The 19159-nt window shown below is 37.7% G+C and overlaps 1 protein-coding gene across 3 annotated transcripts in view; it reads right to left on the bottom strand.

The window, feature by feature from the left end:
• Positions 1 to 426: 426 nt before the first annotated feature.
• Positions 427 to 19159, bottom strand: part of RELN (reelin) — a 515960-nt gene continuing 497227 nt past the window's right edge. Inside the window, exons 60-66 of one of the 3 annotated variants that reach the window (XM_050782662.1) lie at positions 18448 to 18605; positions 14660 to 14879; positions 12267 to 12464; positions 11528 to 11626; positions 10846 to 10929; positions 7037 to 7172; positions 1450 to 1544 (exon numbers count right to left, since the gene is read on the bottom strand). In XM_050782662.1, coding sequence (XP_050638619.1) covers positions 7043 to 7172; positions 10846 to 10929; positions 11528 to 11626; positions 12267 to 12464; positions 14660 to 14879; positions 18448 to 18605 — 889 coding nt within the window. In that variant the 3' untranslated portion in view covers positions 1450 to 1544; positions 7037 to 7042. Of the gene's footprint in view, positions 1545 to 7036; positions 7173 to 10845; positions 10930 to 11527; positions 11627 to 12266; positions 12465 to 14659; positions 14880 to 18447; positions 18606 to 19159 lie in introns of all 3 variants that reach the window. The other 2 variants (XM_050782663.1, XM_050782664.1) reach the window with 2 other exon arrangements.

Below are 19159 nucleotides of genomic sequence, written 5' to 3'. Positions count from 1 at the left end.
CAATGATATTAACATACTTTTTATTTTGTAGATGTTAAAATCAAGAAGGGAAAATGTTTCAATGACCATTTTATCCTCAACACTTAGCACAGTGCCTGGACCATAGCAAACACTCAATAAATATTTACCCAATGAACACATGAGTGCTTATGATCAGACAAGCGTTAGCAGTAACAAAATTCTCAGGAGTGAAGTCACTATTGGAATTATCTATTGTCTTTTCTTAGTGTAATTACAGAGTAATTAGCAGAAAAAGGTGAATAAGAGAAAAATGGCTAAATTGAAAGTGTGGCTTCATAATTGCTATTATCAATGATGAAACAAAAAACTGGTGCAAATATTTGACATCATAATTTCCAAACTGACCAGGCTTACAAATCTTACATAAAATTTAATTGAAAATGAATGAAGACCAGTGAACTTCAGTGGCTTTTGGACATAATTTTTATTTAAGCATGGGCTTTTAGCTTGGTTCTCCCTAGAGTGCAACCTTTCAGTTACACAAATAGCGTTCAGAGCTACAGGGCCATTATAATGTTGCTGGTGTTGGTACAACTTCATCAGAAGGCATGAATATGACCCCCAGAAAAAACAATCCACGAAGAAAACACAATGAAAAAACAACCACTGTTTTACAAATCACTCTGTTATCACAGACACAAAATGGCAGTTACTGTTAGTAAATCAGCCACAGAACACTTAAAAAAAATCTTTAGGCAAGGAAATGGGAACTTATTTGTGGGAGATAGGGTCTTCGTCCACAATTTAAAGTAGAAAATATTTCAGGGTCAAGCATTTTTCTTATCCACAAAACAACGCTAAACCAACATACATTTTTAAGGAGTATATTAAAGGAGATACAATATCTTTACTACTATCTTCTTGAATAGGCATTTTAATTAATTTTCTGCAGAATATAAGTAGCCCCAAATTCAGCAGCAAAATATTACAACATAACAAGTAAATACAGTTTCAATGTGTTATATTGTAGAATAGAATACATAAAGGACAAACAATGATAATTTAATCATATAAAACATGAGACATAGCTGAAATACAGTCCACTTAAATAGCTTTGTGACCAAGAATGTTAAATACTGTGCTAAATGCCATTTTAAACATAAAATCTCTTACTTTTTTTGTGCTTAAACTTTTTTTTTCTGTTAAAGTGTTTCTTATTGTCAATACTGCCACTGTAACCGATATTATGACAAATCACAACTTTCATGGACACATTAACATGAAGACATTTACTTATGAGCAAATAAGTCACTTGTCATTAGTTCACAGTGTGGGAAAGTGGTGTACACTCGGTCTTGAGAAGGGCTTTCAGGTAATCACCAAGTCCTTCACGGATATTTCCTGATATCAGATGCAGTGCGAGATGTAAAAGAATGGAGAGCAACACATCACATGTTGGAAGAAAAAAAATAAACTTTTTGATTCTTCATGGGTATCGCCTAAGTGACCTTCGTCTTCTGTTGTAGAAGTGCCTGAGCCCATGTTGTCGTGAAAAATTCATCATGTAATTTTGTTTGCGAGTGCTGTTAAAATCAAACAGGATAGAGGCAGGGAGGGAAAGGAGAAAGAGCATGTAAGTCCCATCATTGAACGTGCAATCTATTCTAAGTCCTAAGTTACTCTGATATTTATTTGAAAATGTTCAGGGTTAACAGGTCAAGCTCACATGACCACCCAGGGTCAGAGGAACTGAAGGCTGGGACCTATGCTCACTGCCTCTGGCCTTGAAGAAATCCCTGTCTTTTCATGAGTGAGCTCTGAACCAGAAAATATGCCAAATTCTCTTGATTCATAGCAAACTAAAACTTGAATTTTATTTTATTCTTGAATGCTTCCTGAAAATACTTACTTGGGTACATTTCATTTGAGAAGTGTGCACTATACCCATTGCCTTATTTAAATATATCTTTAACAAGGAGGAAAAATAATCTGGTTCTTTTAGCAAACATTCTCATTTAAAGCTTAAAAAACAAACAGAAACAGACTGTTAGCTGGATCAGCTTGACCTCCTAGTTCATGCAGTCTCATGGAACAAAATAAGGAGGTCAGTTTTTCTCAGAATGTTGGATTCTCTTGTCTTCCTCAAACCATAAGCATATTTTATAAACATGGCCTCAGGAAAGAGACACTCCACTGAGAAGAGGTCATAAAATAGAAAGTGTAACCAAACGTATAATTGTAAATATGTATGTATGTATCCCCCCACATATGTGCATACATACATTTATACATACATGCTGTGTGTGAAGCTGATAAAAATACTGAAGATGGATTTCAGGATCCTGTAGGAAACTGTACAATACTAGTAGTGATAGCTGTTAATGTTTTGGCATGGTCCTTTAAAAAGGATCGTGAGCTATAACATCACTGAAAGGATCATATTCTCACACTCTGACCTGAGTGACAATATATCCATATGTGGCATCAATATGTGGTTTATGAGAGTGAGCCTATCAGTATTTTCCAAATTCACTGAGTTTCCTCATGGTCCCAAAGCCTTTTCTTCCTAATTCCATGAAAACATAAAATGCACATAATGTCATGTGATGTGATTCCAACATAAAGATCGATATGACATGAACTTGAGTTAGGGTAAGAGAGAGGGAAAGGGTAATTTGGTCCTGAGCAGTATAATCTGCATTATCAATCATCAATATGCTGGTAAGGTGTAAAATGATGTTTTACCTAGTATAATAGATATTATACTTAGGTATATTATACTAGCACTTGTAAAATATAAACTTTAAAACAAGATACTTTTATAGTTTGATCATTAGAAAAGAAAATTTATAACAAAACATTTCAAAGGAAAAGACATAAATTGAATTTCATCAAATATGTATAATCAAAAGGCAATAGCATCTGTGCTAAAATACTGATAGATGTCAAATTGATACATATTTTATAAAATAAAGGTACTAATAACATCCCCTCCTAGATTTCAATAATATAAAAATGCTAGAAACAATAAAATTGAAACAGAATATATCCTGAAGACATTGTAGAGAAAAATATTTAAAAAAATCAAGTTTTGTCTTTATGCAGATTTACTATCCTCCCCCTCCTGTCCCCTCCATGTGACAATACATGTATCAACTAAGTTGATCAGTTTCAGTGTCATAGTTGAATGACACAAATTTATCCATTTATTAGCTGCTATAAGTACTAACTGCTGCCTGTGTAAAATTGAGTTACCAAAAAAAAAAAAAAAAACAAAACAAAACCAAAAAACCCAAGGAATTAAGGTACTGAACTAATGAAGTGTCAAGAAAAATTATCCTGTTGCTCCTTTATTCACCAAATCTTGGGACTGGCACTTGCTGTCTTACTGCCAGCATCCTCGGTCACCTTATAGTTCTTTTCCCGAGCTATTATAGTGGCTCCTCGAACTAGCCTCCTTAACTTAATTTTTTTCCTTTTATGAAGAAAAAAAAAACTCCACTGAAAGGAAACCCCTGAAATACTAAGAAAGTATAACTGAATGCATAATTGTATACATGTGCATGTATACCTTCCTACACATACATGCAACTGATTTTGCACACCACCAGATTCAGTAAACTTTTCATGAAACACTGGCCTCACTTTGCCCAAAACCATGCAGAATCCTCTTATCTATGGAGCAACAGCTAAGCCAACTTAAACAGACGTTTCAAGTCCTCTTCATGCTTAATCTTATTCTGCCCTTTCTTTTTCTACATTCCTATACAAACCGCTCTACTCAAATGCCTTGAGTCCTTTCTACCCGCCTCATTGGCCAGCTGTCAACATCACTTCCTAGATTCCACGTGTTCAAGTATTACATTTTCTTTATTGTTTACTCCCTCCATAAGTGAACTTTTTTTTTTCTACTTTGAACTCTCAGAGTGCTCATATCCTGCTTTGAAGGTGTTTGTTTTCGTATCTTGGCTCCCCACAACTAAACTTTTGTTGGTATGGGGGCCAGTTCCCCAACTCCCCCCACCCCCGCACCATAGCAATAGCACTGAGCCTCCTGCCTGACTCATGCGTGTGTGGTCAAGGCATGTTTGTTGAACTTATGGTGACTTACTGATTGGATTCCTGTGGTAAATCATTACTCTTTAACTATAAGGAATAATTGCAAAGTTAAAGCAATGAACATTATTCTGTTAAAACACGTTTAAAGATATAAGGTACTCAAAGAGAATTTAAAATAGTTAAAATATTTTACATCAAAAAAAGATAAACTTAGAACACTGAAGATATTTTGTTATCTCAATGCAACCTAGATTGACATGAAAGTTATCTTAATATATGGGAACAAAATAACATTTAGTTTTAACAAAACTTGATGTGCTTACTTAACAGCTTTAAAGCAACGTCTCCATATAATTACTTATTATGGAGCTGATTGAAAGTCTCTGTCTTTGTAGGTGAGAAAATAAATAGTAGCAGGTTGCAGATCTTTAGTGCCCTAAAAACTACTCCCAGGTGGAAGCTTACAACCAATTTAGGGGACATTTTGAGTCACTGGATATTCTTTTTTTAATAATATTTTTTCTTAGAAGATTTTAAATATATTTCTTATTTTTTTAATTTTTTTTTTTTTTGGTAGAGGTAGGGTCTTGCTATGTTAGCCAGGCTGGTCTCGAACTCCTGGCCTCAAGTGATTCTGTTTCCTCCGCCTCCCTAAGTGCTGGGATTACAAGCATGGCCACTGTGCCTGGCCTGGGTGCTCTTTAATTCTGAATAAGTTTATGCATCAGTATCATATCTTTGGATCCCTGAGAATGTTGATATACATAGAGTAATGGACTTGCTATAGATGCCTAGTGTTTATACAGTCATATTAAAAATGGCGGCGGGGTGCAGTGACTCATGCCTGTAATCCCAGCACTTTGGGAGACTGAGGCAGGTGGATCACGAGGTCAGGAGATCAAGACCATCCAGCTAACACAGTGAAACCCCATCTCTACTAAAAATACAAAAAATTAGCTGGGTGTTGTGGCACGCCTCTGTAGTCCCAGATATTTGAGAGGCTGAGGCAGGAGAATTGCTTGAACCTGGGAGGAAGAGGTTGCAGTGAGCTGAGACCGCGCCACTGCACTCCAGCCTGGGGCAACATGGCAAGACTCCGTCTCAAAAAACAAACAAAAAAACACACTATCAAAGCATCCTGGAAACTAGCTGGTAGTTTGGTATGTGAAATATAAAAATCTTTTGAGTCAGTTGAGTCAATATAAAAATGTAATGAAGTGGATATTTCCAGTTTATGAGCCTTTCAAAATCAAGCACTGTGGCAAGCTATACCAAAATGCTGTCTGCCTCTAAGACCACTTAATAAATTGACATGGTTCCCACACAGTTATTGTATCTTCTAAAATGTCTAACAGCATTGGGCATTAGGGGAATTTTTAACAAGTTTATCTTATATTTACTCATTTTTTGGTGTGCAGTATATCTGTGAGCCTATTTTTTGTTTTTGATACATTTAGATGTACAGCTATAGATAACCTTATAACTGAAATAAGTGCAATGAACTTTTAAAGATTTATTTATTCACTGCAATTACCAGAGAAAGTAATTTTTATTTTCAGTTCAATAAAAAGAGGTAATGTTCATCCCAAGGCACGTCAGCTATGCCACTTGACATATCAATTTGCTTTGGTTGTGGATAGAACTAGGTCCATGTTTAAATTCTCCCATTATGAATAAGTCATTGAAAGAAGGGAGAAAGAACAACAAAGGCTTCTTGGAAATGATAATGTAAATTTCCTTTATTGCCAAGGGAGTTTAGGGACTTAGATGGCATAAAGAATTATAAAGTGTTTCCTTGTTTCTGCGTAGGAAATATGGCCATTGCAAGATCTTTGAGTAAATAGTGACTCTGTGCTCTTTTGAACTGTTCCTCTTCAAAGGAGACACAATTTTAGCTCATTTATTATTATGAAAACAATTCAATTGATTTTTTAATAGATTCTAAAGGAAATGGAGGAGATAGAGAATTGATACTAACTTGAGCTCATAGAAATATAGTCATTTCTACTTGTCAGTAATTTATCAAAACGTGGTAGAATAATGATTTATATGAATGCAGACATAAGAATCCAGTGGACTATTCAACATATCTTAGAAATATTGGTGAGTGTTAGATGGGAAGCTGCCATTCAAACTATCACTGAAACTTGCCTGCATAGAGGATGCCACACATTTGACTTAAAGGCCATGCATTTTCAGGAAGGCTACACACAAGTAAGTGCAGGCACAAATATCTCACACATATGGAAGATTTCATATTTCTTTTCTCTGCTAAATGGGGATGAGAATAATATCAAATCATGTGCACCTCAGGAGCTGTAAGGATGAAATGAAAACTTCTAGCACTATATATAGATGTTCAATAAATTATAACCATTTTGCCTTCTTAAGTTTTAAAGTATCTCAGAGGACAAATATAAGTATATATTAAAAGTGGCCAATCTTACCTAAGGACAAGATCTAGAACTTGTAAGTATTATGAACACATCTACTCCATCTGCCAATTCAGTTAATAACTTAGAGGAGAATTGGTAAGTCAAGGGACCCTCATGCATCTTCAACATAGTAGGTCTTTCAAAAGACATTACATGTAATGAGAGTCCCTAAATCTTTTGCACACATTTCTATTTTCCCCTGTCCCTCATAACAAATTTGTCAACTGTGAGTACTTCAGAGGCACCCAATACAGTGTCAAGCACAGAGGAGAATCTAGGTCAAATCTGTTGCCCAATGACAAAATGCTGACTAGCACTCTGGTCTATGCTGTTGTGCCCGATATTGTATATATTACGGACTTATCTCAATTTGACTGGCTCTGAATTTACATAGATATGTTTCGAATGTTCCAGTATGTACCGGTATCATTTATTACTGTTTTCATAGTTTTTTTTTTTTTTTTTTTTTTTTTTTTTTTTAGTTGCAAAGGTGTTTTACAAAACTTCTCAGTTAAGTTTGGTGACACTGTTGAAACTATTTATTAGTAAACAGTTCCCCAGATTTAGTAAGGAGGACTTACCTTACTCTAGTGGAAAACCAATGACAGCAAATAATGAAATATAACACAAGTTAAAAAATGCCTTTCAATGCATGCAGCACTGTGATTAGTCATAAAAGTCTGATCAGGTTTAGACGCAATATAGGATTTTTCATCTCTTTTGAAAATAAAAATTAAAGAAGTTATTTCTTATTCTTCTATACCCAATATATACATATACTTTTCTATGTAATGCAACATGCAATATTTGCTCATAACCGTATGTTAAGATACATGTAGCTGTAGTACTACATTTGGCATAAATGTTGCATATAAATTATAAATATTAATAGCTTAATAACTACTAATTTTATTATCTGATTTTCAATTATTTTACATTGTAGGAAATACTAATTCCTGAATATATTAAGGAATGGACTTTAAAAAATACAGAAGTCTTCTATGTCAGATAACACAATCAAATTTAATAAAGGACAAATATGCTTTGCAACAAATGTAATATGCTCATCTCCATAAATCATTTGTGCCAAAAATGTGACAGTATCTTGATAATGAATAGCATGAGGGGATGGTCACGATGGAACTCATTTTAAAAACTGATAAATGCTTTTAAGACTATAGTTAGCAACATAAGGTTTGCAGTTCTCCGTAAATGTGATAATAATTCACTTTTTAGTCAATTCATTCACGAAGGCTTTTTACTGAGCAGTTTGCTTTCAAGGTACACATGCAAAAATTGGCCCACTTCATTATACACATGACAGGTGTGACTTAGACACGTACGCAGGAAATGTGATGTGTGAATGAAATGCGAGTTGGGTGAGGGAGATTCTTAGGATAGAAGTATGAGTGCCCAACAAAAATGGTTAAGACAACAAATTCTCTTTTATCCTAAGAAGAACCTCACCAGCATGGATCTTGTGAGGGATCTGCCCAATGTATTCATAAACATATACTGAAAAATAAATATTCTATGCTAGCTAATGAATTCAGAGAAATTATTTTTCTGACACTTGATTGTCAATGATCGTGTTATGCCACATCATTCAGACTTTATGGAATGAGGACTTTTTGTAAGCTAGTGAGGCTGGAAAAATATTATCTGTCAATTCGGTTCTTCTGTTACACGGCAGATTAGCAGGGGCTAATCATCGTGAAATGCTTTTCATGTGCAGATTTTATTGGAAAATATGAGCGTGGGAAGATTACACTCTCAAACAAGCATAAGAGACTGCTTGTTAAATGCTAAAAGGGAGGTTTTCATCTTTTTGGTGTGGGGCTTGTCATTCTGTATGTCCATATTTATGAAACTCAAATCCTTCCACATGTAGTATTTTAGAATTAAACCATTTAATTAAAAAGATTACAAATCTTGTTCATTTAGGATACACTCATATCCTGAAATATTGTTGAAAGTGCTAAATTTGTTCTCATTAAACTTGTGTTTTCTTGGTTAATATGGGCAGTACTGAGGTTAAACTCAATATAAGATACCATGCATCACCATAATTTTTCTTTCTAGGGGTTTTTAGCATGTGTCCTTGGTGCACATGCACAAAAGCGAAACTATGGTAATAAAGTTAGATTAAAGCCAACCTTCTCTTAAAAAAAGAAGTACATTTCTAAAAATTCCTAAGTGAAATGTATGCCCCAACCATTAGTTGCAAAAACATACCAGTAGCCCTGTTTGTAACATACAGTTAGGTAGGGTTTGTATCTCTTAAGATACAAGCCTCAGTCTGCTCCTCTCCCCGCCATGCTTGAGGAGTTAACATTGCTAGTTCAAATAATCAAGTGTTCTGATACAAAAGTGCAGTTAATTAAGAGAACGCTTTCAGTTAATAGGGGTTTATGGAAGTATTCCACCTATTTCTAAATATACATCCTTTGGAGCAAAGTTATAATTAGGAATATTTGTGATCATGACATGAACCTTGGCTCTAGCTTCTTTGTGCCTCATGTGATTGAAAGACACTCTGGAAAACTATTATATTTAATTTTTTGAATTATCTGGAACTTGTTTATTTTGAGCTCATCACATGAATAAATTGAAGTAATTATTTTGTAGAGCTACTAATTGCATATTAATGAATGAATGCCTTAAAACTGTTTGTGGCTCTTTTGAAAAGAAGTGCTTTGAAAGGGTAGAGTGATATAGAAATGTTAAACTATAAGATCAGAGCAAAACATCAAAAACAGTTCTGGAAATATAACATCTTATTATACATTTTTTGAAACAACTCATTTATTGAACTCGGCTTTGTGAGATATTTCTTTTCTTCAAAAAGCAGGAAAATAAAGGAATTCCTTTAACAAATTTTTGAAATGTCATTAAAGAGACTGCATTTGCTTTTGCAATTATATATACATAAAAGCATGTGGTGGTATATATAAAGTTATAATTTTTAAGTTATTCCTGAAAGAAGACTTGGAATAAAATTCAAAGCATACAACACCATGCAAATGTAACAATGCGCTTGTCTCATTCAAAATGTTTTAGTGCTCTGAGAGTTTGAGATAATGCAGGATAAGAACAGACTTATAAGGATATGAGCCTGGTAGATGACAAATTCTTCAAAGTGTTTAAAATACGGAGCTTGATGCTGGTAGTTGCTTATAAGCATTAATTCCAACACCAGGTGACCTGGGAGATTCCTTGGGTGCTGTGTGCTGAGGCTTCCTGCCGGTGCTCTGAGAACCTCTGAGGCAGCAGGTTGACAGGGAGCAAGGAATAGAGTTCTGTTTCCAATATGTGAAGGGGTTGCTTTTACACTGGCTGGTATATTGGCACCTCTGAACCCCTCGCCCCTGCTTTTTAATCTTAGTACAAAGTGAGGAAATTACTGGTGATGATATGTCTCTGAAATCCAAAATAGATGAGTGCAATTGATTGTTTGGGCAGGATGAAAATATCTACTTAAATGTGTGATACGTTAAAAATTATTGTGTTTACTCAAGGGCAGGATTAGTATCCTGCCGTCTTTTGAGGACTGTCAGGTTTTGAAGTTTCCATAGGAGTTGGTAATGCTTTGTCAGGCACAGGGAGCCCCATTAATGCAAATTGTATTGGCAAGCCGCTTGAAAGATAAGAAGTGGTTATTGACTCTAATTTTATTCTCTACCAGTTTATTAGAATCACCTGAGCTGCTTTTAAAACAAGAATGATGCCCAGTTCCCACTGCACATCAATTTAAAGCCTCATCCAAAGGGATGGGCCTGGGCATTGGGACATTCGTTGATGTTTTCAAAAGCTTCCCAAGTGATTTTGACGTTCAAACAGATTGAGAAGTGCTGTCCTGAAAGGCAAATAGCCAGGGCAAAATGGTTCCAGGGTTGGATTTTGGTCTATGTAGACATCTCTCTGTACGTACGTAGACCTTACTGTACGTAGATTCATTTCAGGACCCAGGCTATTCTGCTGGAATAACGTAGTCTGAGGAAATCAGTATCTAAGTAAAACATCAGCCTCATATTTAGATTCAAATGAGTCTGGACTGTTACTTTAAACTTCAACTTTGTCTTGTGGAGGCAGAGCCCAGCAAGTTGTCCAAAAGCAGCAGCGCGCACAGGAGGCTAGTGTGGGGACCGGGTTGCTCTTGGATTTGGGGGTTGATATGGATGCCATGCAAGCAGGTGCCTCAGTGAAAACTAAGACGAGGGCTAGCTCAAGACTGAAAAATTCAGCTCATGGCTATGACTGAACGAAAACAACTCTGGTAGTTTTCCTACCAATTAATCACTTAAATTTGCTTGCAAAATGACTGAAATCAGCCAAGGGACTGATTTCATTTTGGATTTGGTAAACAGAATGAACATTTGAACCTATCTACCGAGAAGATTCGCCTCTCCTTGCCAACCACTTGGAGCCATCAGTCCGAACCCGTCGAGACATAAGCATTCCAGTTCTACAGGAACTAGATCGTTAGAGAAAAAGCAAGTCATCTGTCTGTGAGGGAACAGTCAACCCGGCCAGGTGAGAGTGGTGACAGCTTTATTATATAGAGGGAAAAACACCTTTAACTTGTTAGGTGCTGGGATTGGTCAGGAGGAATCTCAAACCACAAATTCTTTGTTCTAGTTGCAACCCCCACATCATTAAATGGAGAATGTCTGTAATTGGGCACATTAGTTAGTAACACGTCAGACACTGCCCACTACAGATCCTTCCTCTTCAAGGATGTCATTTCATTTTATAAGGCAACCCAGATCTGCCTTAAGACATGGTTTCTCATTTACCTGGAGACTTTTGTTTTATCCAATTTAACCAATATTGTCAATCCTTAAATAAATGTTGTGCTTATGGAGGTTTTCTAAGGTACATTTCATTTGGGGCTTTGCTATTTCACTGATGACTTGAGCCATAGCTTGCAGTTGCAAAAGAGTGTAAGCCAAAGTGCTCCTGTGGGGGCTTCTCATCAAAAACGGTTCTTACTGAATTAAGGAGCATGCCATATCAAAGGAGTTTCAGACCTTTCTGAAATGGACGTGGGATGCCATGTATCAGATACTCACAGGACGACCTCCACATGGTCCAAAGCCCACTGATCATGACCTGTTCCATTGTGGCGTGGTTGCCACCAGCGCAGTAAGACTCCTTTCATTCGTGCCTCCCTGGGTCACAGACAGAGGGACAAAGAGATTATACATTAGGAAGCAGAACTTTTTGGTATTTGACTTCTAGATGTCAAATATTATAATAGGCTAATCTAAATCAACAAAATGTTGTGCATGGAATTCAGATTTGCTTAAGTCATAGTATTCTGAGCAGCATCAAATTTTATTGGCTACTCAAGGACTTGTAAAACTTTTCCATCTCTCTCCCTCCTTTCACTTGTTCCATTAATGTCCAAAGATATTTAGTCAAGCATGGAGTGCTTTCTGTGTGACAGACGCTGTGCTAGAAGCTGGGCTTACAATGCAAAGCAAAACTGACATGACTACTTAACCTCACTAAAATTTCAAACTAGCATGCCAGCAGAAAATAAATGTTTTCTAAGACTAGAAAAACAAGTTAAAGCAAGGGAAATAGGCAAAAACTGCCCTTGCATTTAGTTATTATTGTCTATTTCCTCTTGTCCCTATTCCTTGTTTTAATTTGTGCCTTTCTTGTCCTAATCAAAAATAGTAACACCACTTTGGAGATCTGGGTTAGTCTTGGTTCTGCCACCACCTAGTTTTGTGGCATTGTGATTCCCAGGGATTCACAAAGAGATTGTGCATGAGACCATGCCTTTCCATTTGAGCCACTTACAGGGGGACATTGTAAGACACTCTCTGAGCTTGTGTGAAGTCCTTTGGCTGGTGCTGGGCGATGACGTGCCAGGTGATCCCGTTGTTGACGCTATACTGCAGCAGCACCGCCTTGTCCACAGTGTGGGGGCCACTCAGGTCACTGTTGCAGCTGTCCGTCTGCGACGTGCTCCCAATTTGCAAGACAAACATGATTTTGCTGAAAAACACAAGGAAACCATCTTCATTTTTATTTATTTATTTTTTGAGATGGAGTCTTGCGCTGTCACCCAGGCTGGAGTGCAGTGGTGTGATCTTGACTCACTGCAACCTCTGCCTCCTGGGTTCAAGTGAGTCTCTTGCCTCGGCCTCCCTAGTAGCTGGGATAACAGGTGCACACCACCACGCCTGGCTAATTTTTGTATTTTTAGTAGAGACGGGGTTTCAGCATGTTGGCTAGGCTGGTCTCGAACTCCTGACCTCAGGCGATCCACCCACCTTGGCCTCCCAAAGTGCCTGGATTACAGGCGTAAGCCACTGTGCCCGGCTGGGAAATAATCTTTAAATTCAGGAAGTATTAAAGGAGTTATACTTCCTTAGTCTTTTCTTGTTTCTAAAGTCCATAATTTCCAAGTTCATAATATAGTAGAACCAGAAGCAGCCAGTCTTGAGAGCTTGTTTGGAGGTTCTAGCAAGGGAGCACAGTTACTTGTATACCCTTCACCAAAGACTGGTCCACCTCTATTGGGGATGGTCATCCTATTCACCCAGCATGCAGCTTTGGGAGGGATGCATGTGGAGTGGTGAGGGAGGAAGGGGACACCTGCCTAGCTAGCCAGATCAGCTGAATCAACCCTGGTGATCAATGGAGTGACAGATGTCGCAGCCAGATCACCCTCACATCTGTGAAGCAGCCAGTCTTATATCACTGTTAGTAACAAAATTTATTCATATTGTCTTCTATATTATACATGTGAAGACCTCAGGCTGACTTTCTATACAAAGAAAGTATTTTTGACTTTCAAAGATGTGCCCTCTTTTCATGATGTTGGAAATCTTGTTAAGAGTATTTCATTGAAAACATCTTCTTTTCTCTGAAAGGTAATATGGACCAAACAGACAGCTGAGGACATAGAATACAACCACAATATTTATGCTGCATTCTTTTTACAGATAACTCCAAGCTGAACACATCTGGATGGGGATAAATTATGACTATTTTAGGAAAGGCTGTCTGGAGATTAGAGCTGAAGGAAAACAGAGTTAGGATGTGCAGGTTCTGAACCATGTCTGCTATTCTGTTCAACATGACATTTTGCTTTTCATTGTCATCTTTGGCCTAGATAGAGCTTTTAGGCATGGGAAATAAATCCTCATAAGATTCCTCATGATTAACAGAGTACCTAATTTAAAGTAGGTGGTGGAATAAAGAGCTAGATTTAGAAACGTATAAATGCATAAACTAATTTAAAACATAGTGTGCCATTACTAACTATGTACCTAGTTGCAGCTATATATGGTAGTGTCACAGAAAACACCAGGGTATCTCTAGATTAAGTATTTCTTTTTGGTAGGAAAAAAAAAAAGATGGTAGATGCAACTTTTATCATATCATGGTTGCCATACAGGAATTAATTTTATTTTCATTGTTTATCATATTAAGGGCCCCCAAACCTGCCTTTCTGCCTGTGAAAATACAACACTAATATTATATTTTCCAAAGTGAAAGGTTTTAAGTAAACTATCTTCCCATTAATCAAACACATATTCTCATAGCTACTGAACACTTTTCAGCATTCAAGAAATACTCTACAATAATATCTAGCAACCTTTTTTAAGCCTTGGAATCTTTTCTTGAATTATATAGACAAAAAGCTGTGTTTACTCTGGATAAGGAAGCCAAAGCTGCGAAGGGCAGATAGGGAAGGAAATTCAGTCCTCCTTATGTCTTTGTCAGTCACTTCCCTAGTCCATTTGCAAGGTCTCTGCCCACTCTACTCTGCATTAACCCTCAGCAACTATAGCACATAAAATTTTAAAGATCTTATCCATTCATCCATCCCTCCTCCATTTCTATTTATTCTACTTACGTGTGCTAAATATAGGCATATGTTTGCATTGCTACAAATTTACTTCACATACACATTTATGTATTTGCCTGTGCTCAACATTAAATTATCTATGTAGTTTATCCCTAATCATTAAAAAAAAATATTTGGCCATTTTTCTGGGCTTATGCCTACATTACCACCACTCAGCCACTGTGAGTGAAGAAATACAAAGCAATTCTCTAATAAAGTTAAGTGAAGCATAATTCTGAGTTGTGAAACATATATGCTTCCTTGTCTCAAATTCAAATGATAGGTTTTCACTGACTAATTCTATGTCTGGACTACAATATGGATGTTTGGGTACCTTGCTCGAGTGAGATCCAGAGGCTTGGTAGCTGCTTGCCTGATCTGACAGCCATTAAAGTACAGTGAGTCTCCATGGGCGTAGGGGGCCAGCTGCCCACAGCCACTTCCTATGACTCCACCTTGAATGGTCTCCCAGTTTGCCTCGGTGACTCTTGCGGACTCAAAATTATCTTTAATATAACTGGGAAGGTCGTGACTGAAAACAGAGCAATCATCACCTAGAGGACAAGGAATAGTCACAGAAATTAACTGGACCAACCAGAGTTATTCAAGATTAAGAACAAGTATTCAAGTTCAGATTTAAGTCGTTGTTGTTGTAAGAATGGCAAAATACAAGGAACTTAAACAACTTTACCAAAAAAAAAAAAAAAAAAAAAAAAAAAAAAAAGCTAAACAACCCCATCAAAAAGTGGGTGAAGGATATGAACAGATACTTCTCAAAAGAAGACATTTATGCGGCCAGCAAACATATGAAAAAAAGCTAATCATCACTGGTCATTAGAGAAATGCAAATCAAAACCACAATGAGATACCATCTCATGCCAGTTAGAATGGTGATCATTAAAAAGTCAGGAAACAACAGATGCTGGAGAGGATGTGGAGAAATAGGAAAAATTTTACACTGTTGGTGGGAGTGTAAATTAGTTCAACCATTGTGGAAGACAGTGTGGTGATTCCTCAAGGATCTAGAACTAGAAATACCATTTGACCCAGCCATCCCTTTACTGGGTATACACCCAAAGGATTATAAGTCATTCTACTCTAAAGACACATGCACATGTATGTTTATTGCAGCACTATTCACAACAGCAAAGACTTGGAACCAACCCAAATGCCCATCAGTGTTAGACTGGGTAAAAAAAATGTGGCACATATATACCATGGAATACTATACAGCCATAAAAAAGGATGAGATCATGTCCTTTGCAGGGACATGGATGAAGCTGGAAATCATCATTCTCAGCAAACTAACACAAGAACAGAAAACCAAACACCGCATGTTCTCATTCATAGTTGGGAGCTGAACAATGAGAACACATGGACACAGGGAGGGGAACATCACACACCAGGGCCTGTTGGGGGATAGGAGGCAAGGGGAAGGATAGCATTGGGGGAAATACCTAATGTAGGTGATGGGTTGGTGGGTGCAGCAAACCATCCTGGCACATGTATACCTATGTATCAAACCTGTACATTCTGCTCATGTATCCCAGAACTTAGGGAAAAAAAAGGAAACGTAACAGAATCCAGCAAAAATAAATAAATAAATAAATAAATAAATAAATAAATAAATAAATAATTGAACGTTCTTACATTAAAAAAAAAAAAAAAAAAAAAAAAAAAAAAAAAAGAATGGCAAAATACTAAGTAGATACAGACTCTCAGAAGTAAATGTTTTGTTTTGGCAATTATTGGCTTATATCGTTGAAAAAAAAATCCAATTTTCTTTGAGTCAATGTTAACTGAAATATGTAGTGCTCATGTCCGTATTTGCTGTGTAAAACTGTTGTTTAAATACCACAGCATCTGGCTGGGCCTTGAATGTTTACCAGTGGTGGGTCTCAGTAGGGAACTCTCACCCTGGTATAAGAGGCCTATCTAATTTCTTTTTTCCTAGCATGATTTGTAGCAGAAAATACAGGTTAATATATACTTGATGATTCTTAAGAGTAGAGTCTATATTTTAACTCGTTGGATTCCAGCATCTAAAACAATATTTAGCACATATAAGATAGTAATGGGCGGGGCACAGTGGCTCATGCCTGTAATTCCAGCACTTTGGGAGGCTGAGGTGGGAAGATCACCTGAGGTCAGGAGTTCGAGTTCAGCCTGGCCAACATGGTGAACCACCCCATCTCTACTAAAAATACAAAAAAAAAAAAATGAGTTGGGCATGGTGGCACGTGCCTGTAATCCCAGCTACTCAGGAGGCTGAGGCAGGAGAATCACTTGAACCCAGGAGGCGGAGGTTGCAGTGAGCTGAGATCATGCCACTGCACTCCAGCCTGGGCAACAAGAGTGAAAACTCCATCTCAAAAAAAAAAAAAAAAAAAAAAAAAAAAAAAAAAGATACTCAGTAACGAAGCTGGGATACATAAAATAAATAATGATAAAACTGGAAGTGTCTCTCAGAGACCACTGAACTGAATTACTGGCATTTAAGTAAGATATTATATTAGCAAATGTGTATGTGCTTGCATTTCCCCTTGATTTAAACAGTACATTTTTTCTACATGTCCTTAATAGTTTAAAATTAAAGTTCAGGGGAGAGGGCAAATTCCAGACATCTAGGACTTCTTGTGAGACATTTGATTCACTCATTTGCCTAGAGTTACAATTCTCCAGCCAATATAGTGACAGACCCAGCTGGTCTCAGTGACAGTGACACCAGCGGAGAAAGGAGATGGCTAAGTAATTTCTAACATCAGAGATGTGCAGCAGTCTACATTAATCATATCCATTTGATTTTGATGCAAGGAAACATCAACCAAGAAATCTAAATAGATCCGACTCCGGAATTCAAATACATGGATTCTTACATTGCATATCTGGGGGAAATTGGGTAACTCCGCTCCTCCTTGGATAAATCTCTCAGCCATGAGAGACAGCAAGGCTGATTGGAAGGAACACCTTGAGTGGTGGTCTTTCTGATATTTGCTAGCTGTGTGACCTTAGGCAGGTCGCTTAGCCTCCCTGAGTCTCAGTTTCTTTGCCTGTAGCATGGGAATAATTATATTAACCACAGATAACTGATGGGGATATCATAGATTATAAGCGACTGAAGAATAAGTTGGTGTATACTATGTAAATAGTAAAGCATAAGACAGTGTAAGGATTCATTCAAAGAAGATTTATTAGCATTGCTATCGGCCAAGTATTAAGCTATGAGGATACAGAAAGTTAACTATGGAAAGTGAACTTTGTAATGATAGAGGCTGAAACCTGTTGGAAACATTGGCTCAAAGGAAAACGGGCCTGTAGACCTTCTAACAGACCAACAGAGCAACTTCCTATGATGTGAGGGGTGGAGTAGATACTCTCTGCCCGGGATACATACTCAGCCTCTAGAAACTCAAGGAGTGAAATGGATTTCTTTGAGTCATAAAGGGGTGTGTGTGTGTGTGTGTGTGTGTGTGTGTGTGTGTGTGTGTGTGTGTGTGTGTGTGTGTGTGTGTGTGTGTGTGTGTGTCAGTATGTGACCTGGAAACCAGATAAAGGGGTGTGTGTGTGTGTGTGTGTGTGTGTGTGTGTGTGTGTGTGTGTGTGTGTCAGTATCACAGTGACCTGGAAACCAGAACATCTTGAGTTGTCAGCTACATCTTAGGAGAACAGTGGCAGCTGCTGCTGGAAGAGGCTGAGGAAGGAGGGATACTGTTCAAGTACGTAGGCACAGGCAGCTAGGCCAGGAAGGAGGGAGGCCCAGAGGTGGAAATTAAGTATTGGGGATGTGGGTGGGGGTAGGGAGTTATATGAAAGACAGAGAATGTGAGGTACTATACCATATCCTGATTTAGCATATCTGGATTTATATGCTTATAAATTTATAGAATGTCTGGGGTAGATTTCAATTCTATATTTTAAAAAATACCTTCAGGAATATTGCATAAGGCTATGCTTAATAATTTGTCCCAAAGTTAAATAAGGAGTGACCAAGGAGTGTGTCATGAATCTCAGACCCCTCAGGCTGGAATTTCTATCCATTTCCTAGTGGACTTTGATATACATGCTAAGATGAGGAGAACCTCATGGTCTCCTGTATCAAAATTGACAGCCTGGGATTCAGACCTTGGAAGCTCTCATCGCAGATGCAGATGGCGCCGGTCGTGCAGTATCCGTGCCCGCTGCAGAGCTTGGGGCAAGCCTCTCCAATGTACACGTGGTCAATTGCCCAGCTTTGCTTCTCAGTTTCTTCTCCCTTCTGGATCCAGCGGAACTGTGTCGCACTGAAAGAACCACAGAGAGCAGAAGGGGTTCAGTAGGTTGTTACTTCCATGGCTGCGTCCTGCCTCCAGCCTATCTGGGAGAGGGGACTATTTATGAGAAAAGGGCTTCCCAAATGTCTTCCTGAAGCACCCTGCTGGCAGAGGTGAGAGAACTTGTATTTCTTAGACTCGGGGAGTATAACCCAAAATGCCATTCTGGAAACTTGTATCTTCTCTGAAAATTTCATGTGAATTTCCTATTCTAGTCCATAATAAATCTGTGTTCATTTTTCCTATAAAGGTGTATCATTTTCCAAATCTTTGAGTAAACCAAATCTGCTCTAGGAAGATTGCACTCCATTGTATTTATCCTGCAGCTTTGTGTAACCTGTCAGCCCTACACACCCAACTGGTATTTGTATCTGGATGAGAAGCGCAGCCTTTGGGAGGGCAGAACACTGGGGCAAAACTGGTGCCAATGCCAGTCTTGGATTAGGGTCTGTCATTCAGGGCCTGTGATTGAGTTTGGTACATGCTATGGTATTAAGTCAAAGGAAATCTGAGATCTCTGAATC

Source organism: Macaca thibetana, chromosome 3 (assembly GCF_024542745.1).
Source record: "Macaca thibetana thibetana isolate TM-01 chromosome 3, ASM2454274v1, whole genome shotgun sequence".
NCBI lineage: Eukaryota > Metazoa > Chordata > Mammalia > Primates > Cercopithecidae > Macaca > Macaca thibetana.
Note: the sequence above shows the minus strand (reverse complement) of the source record. Positions and strands in the feature narration are given on the sequence as shown.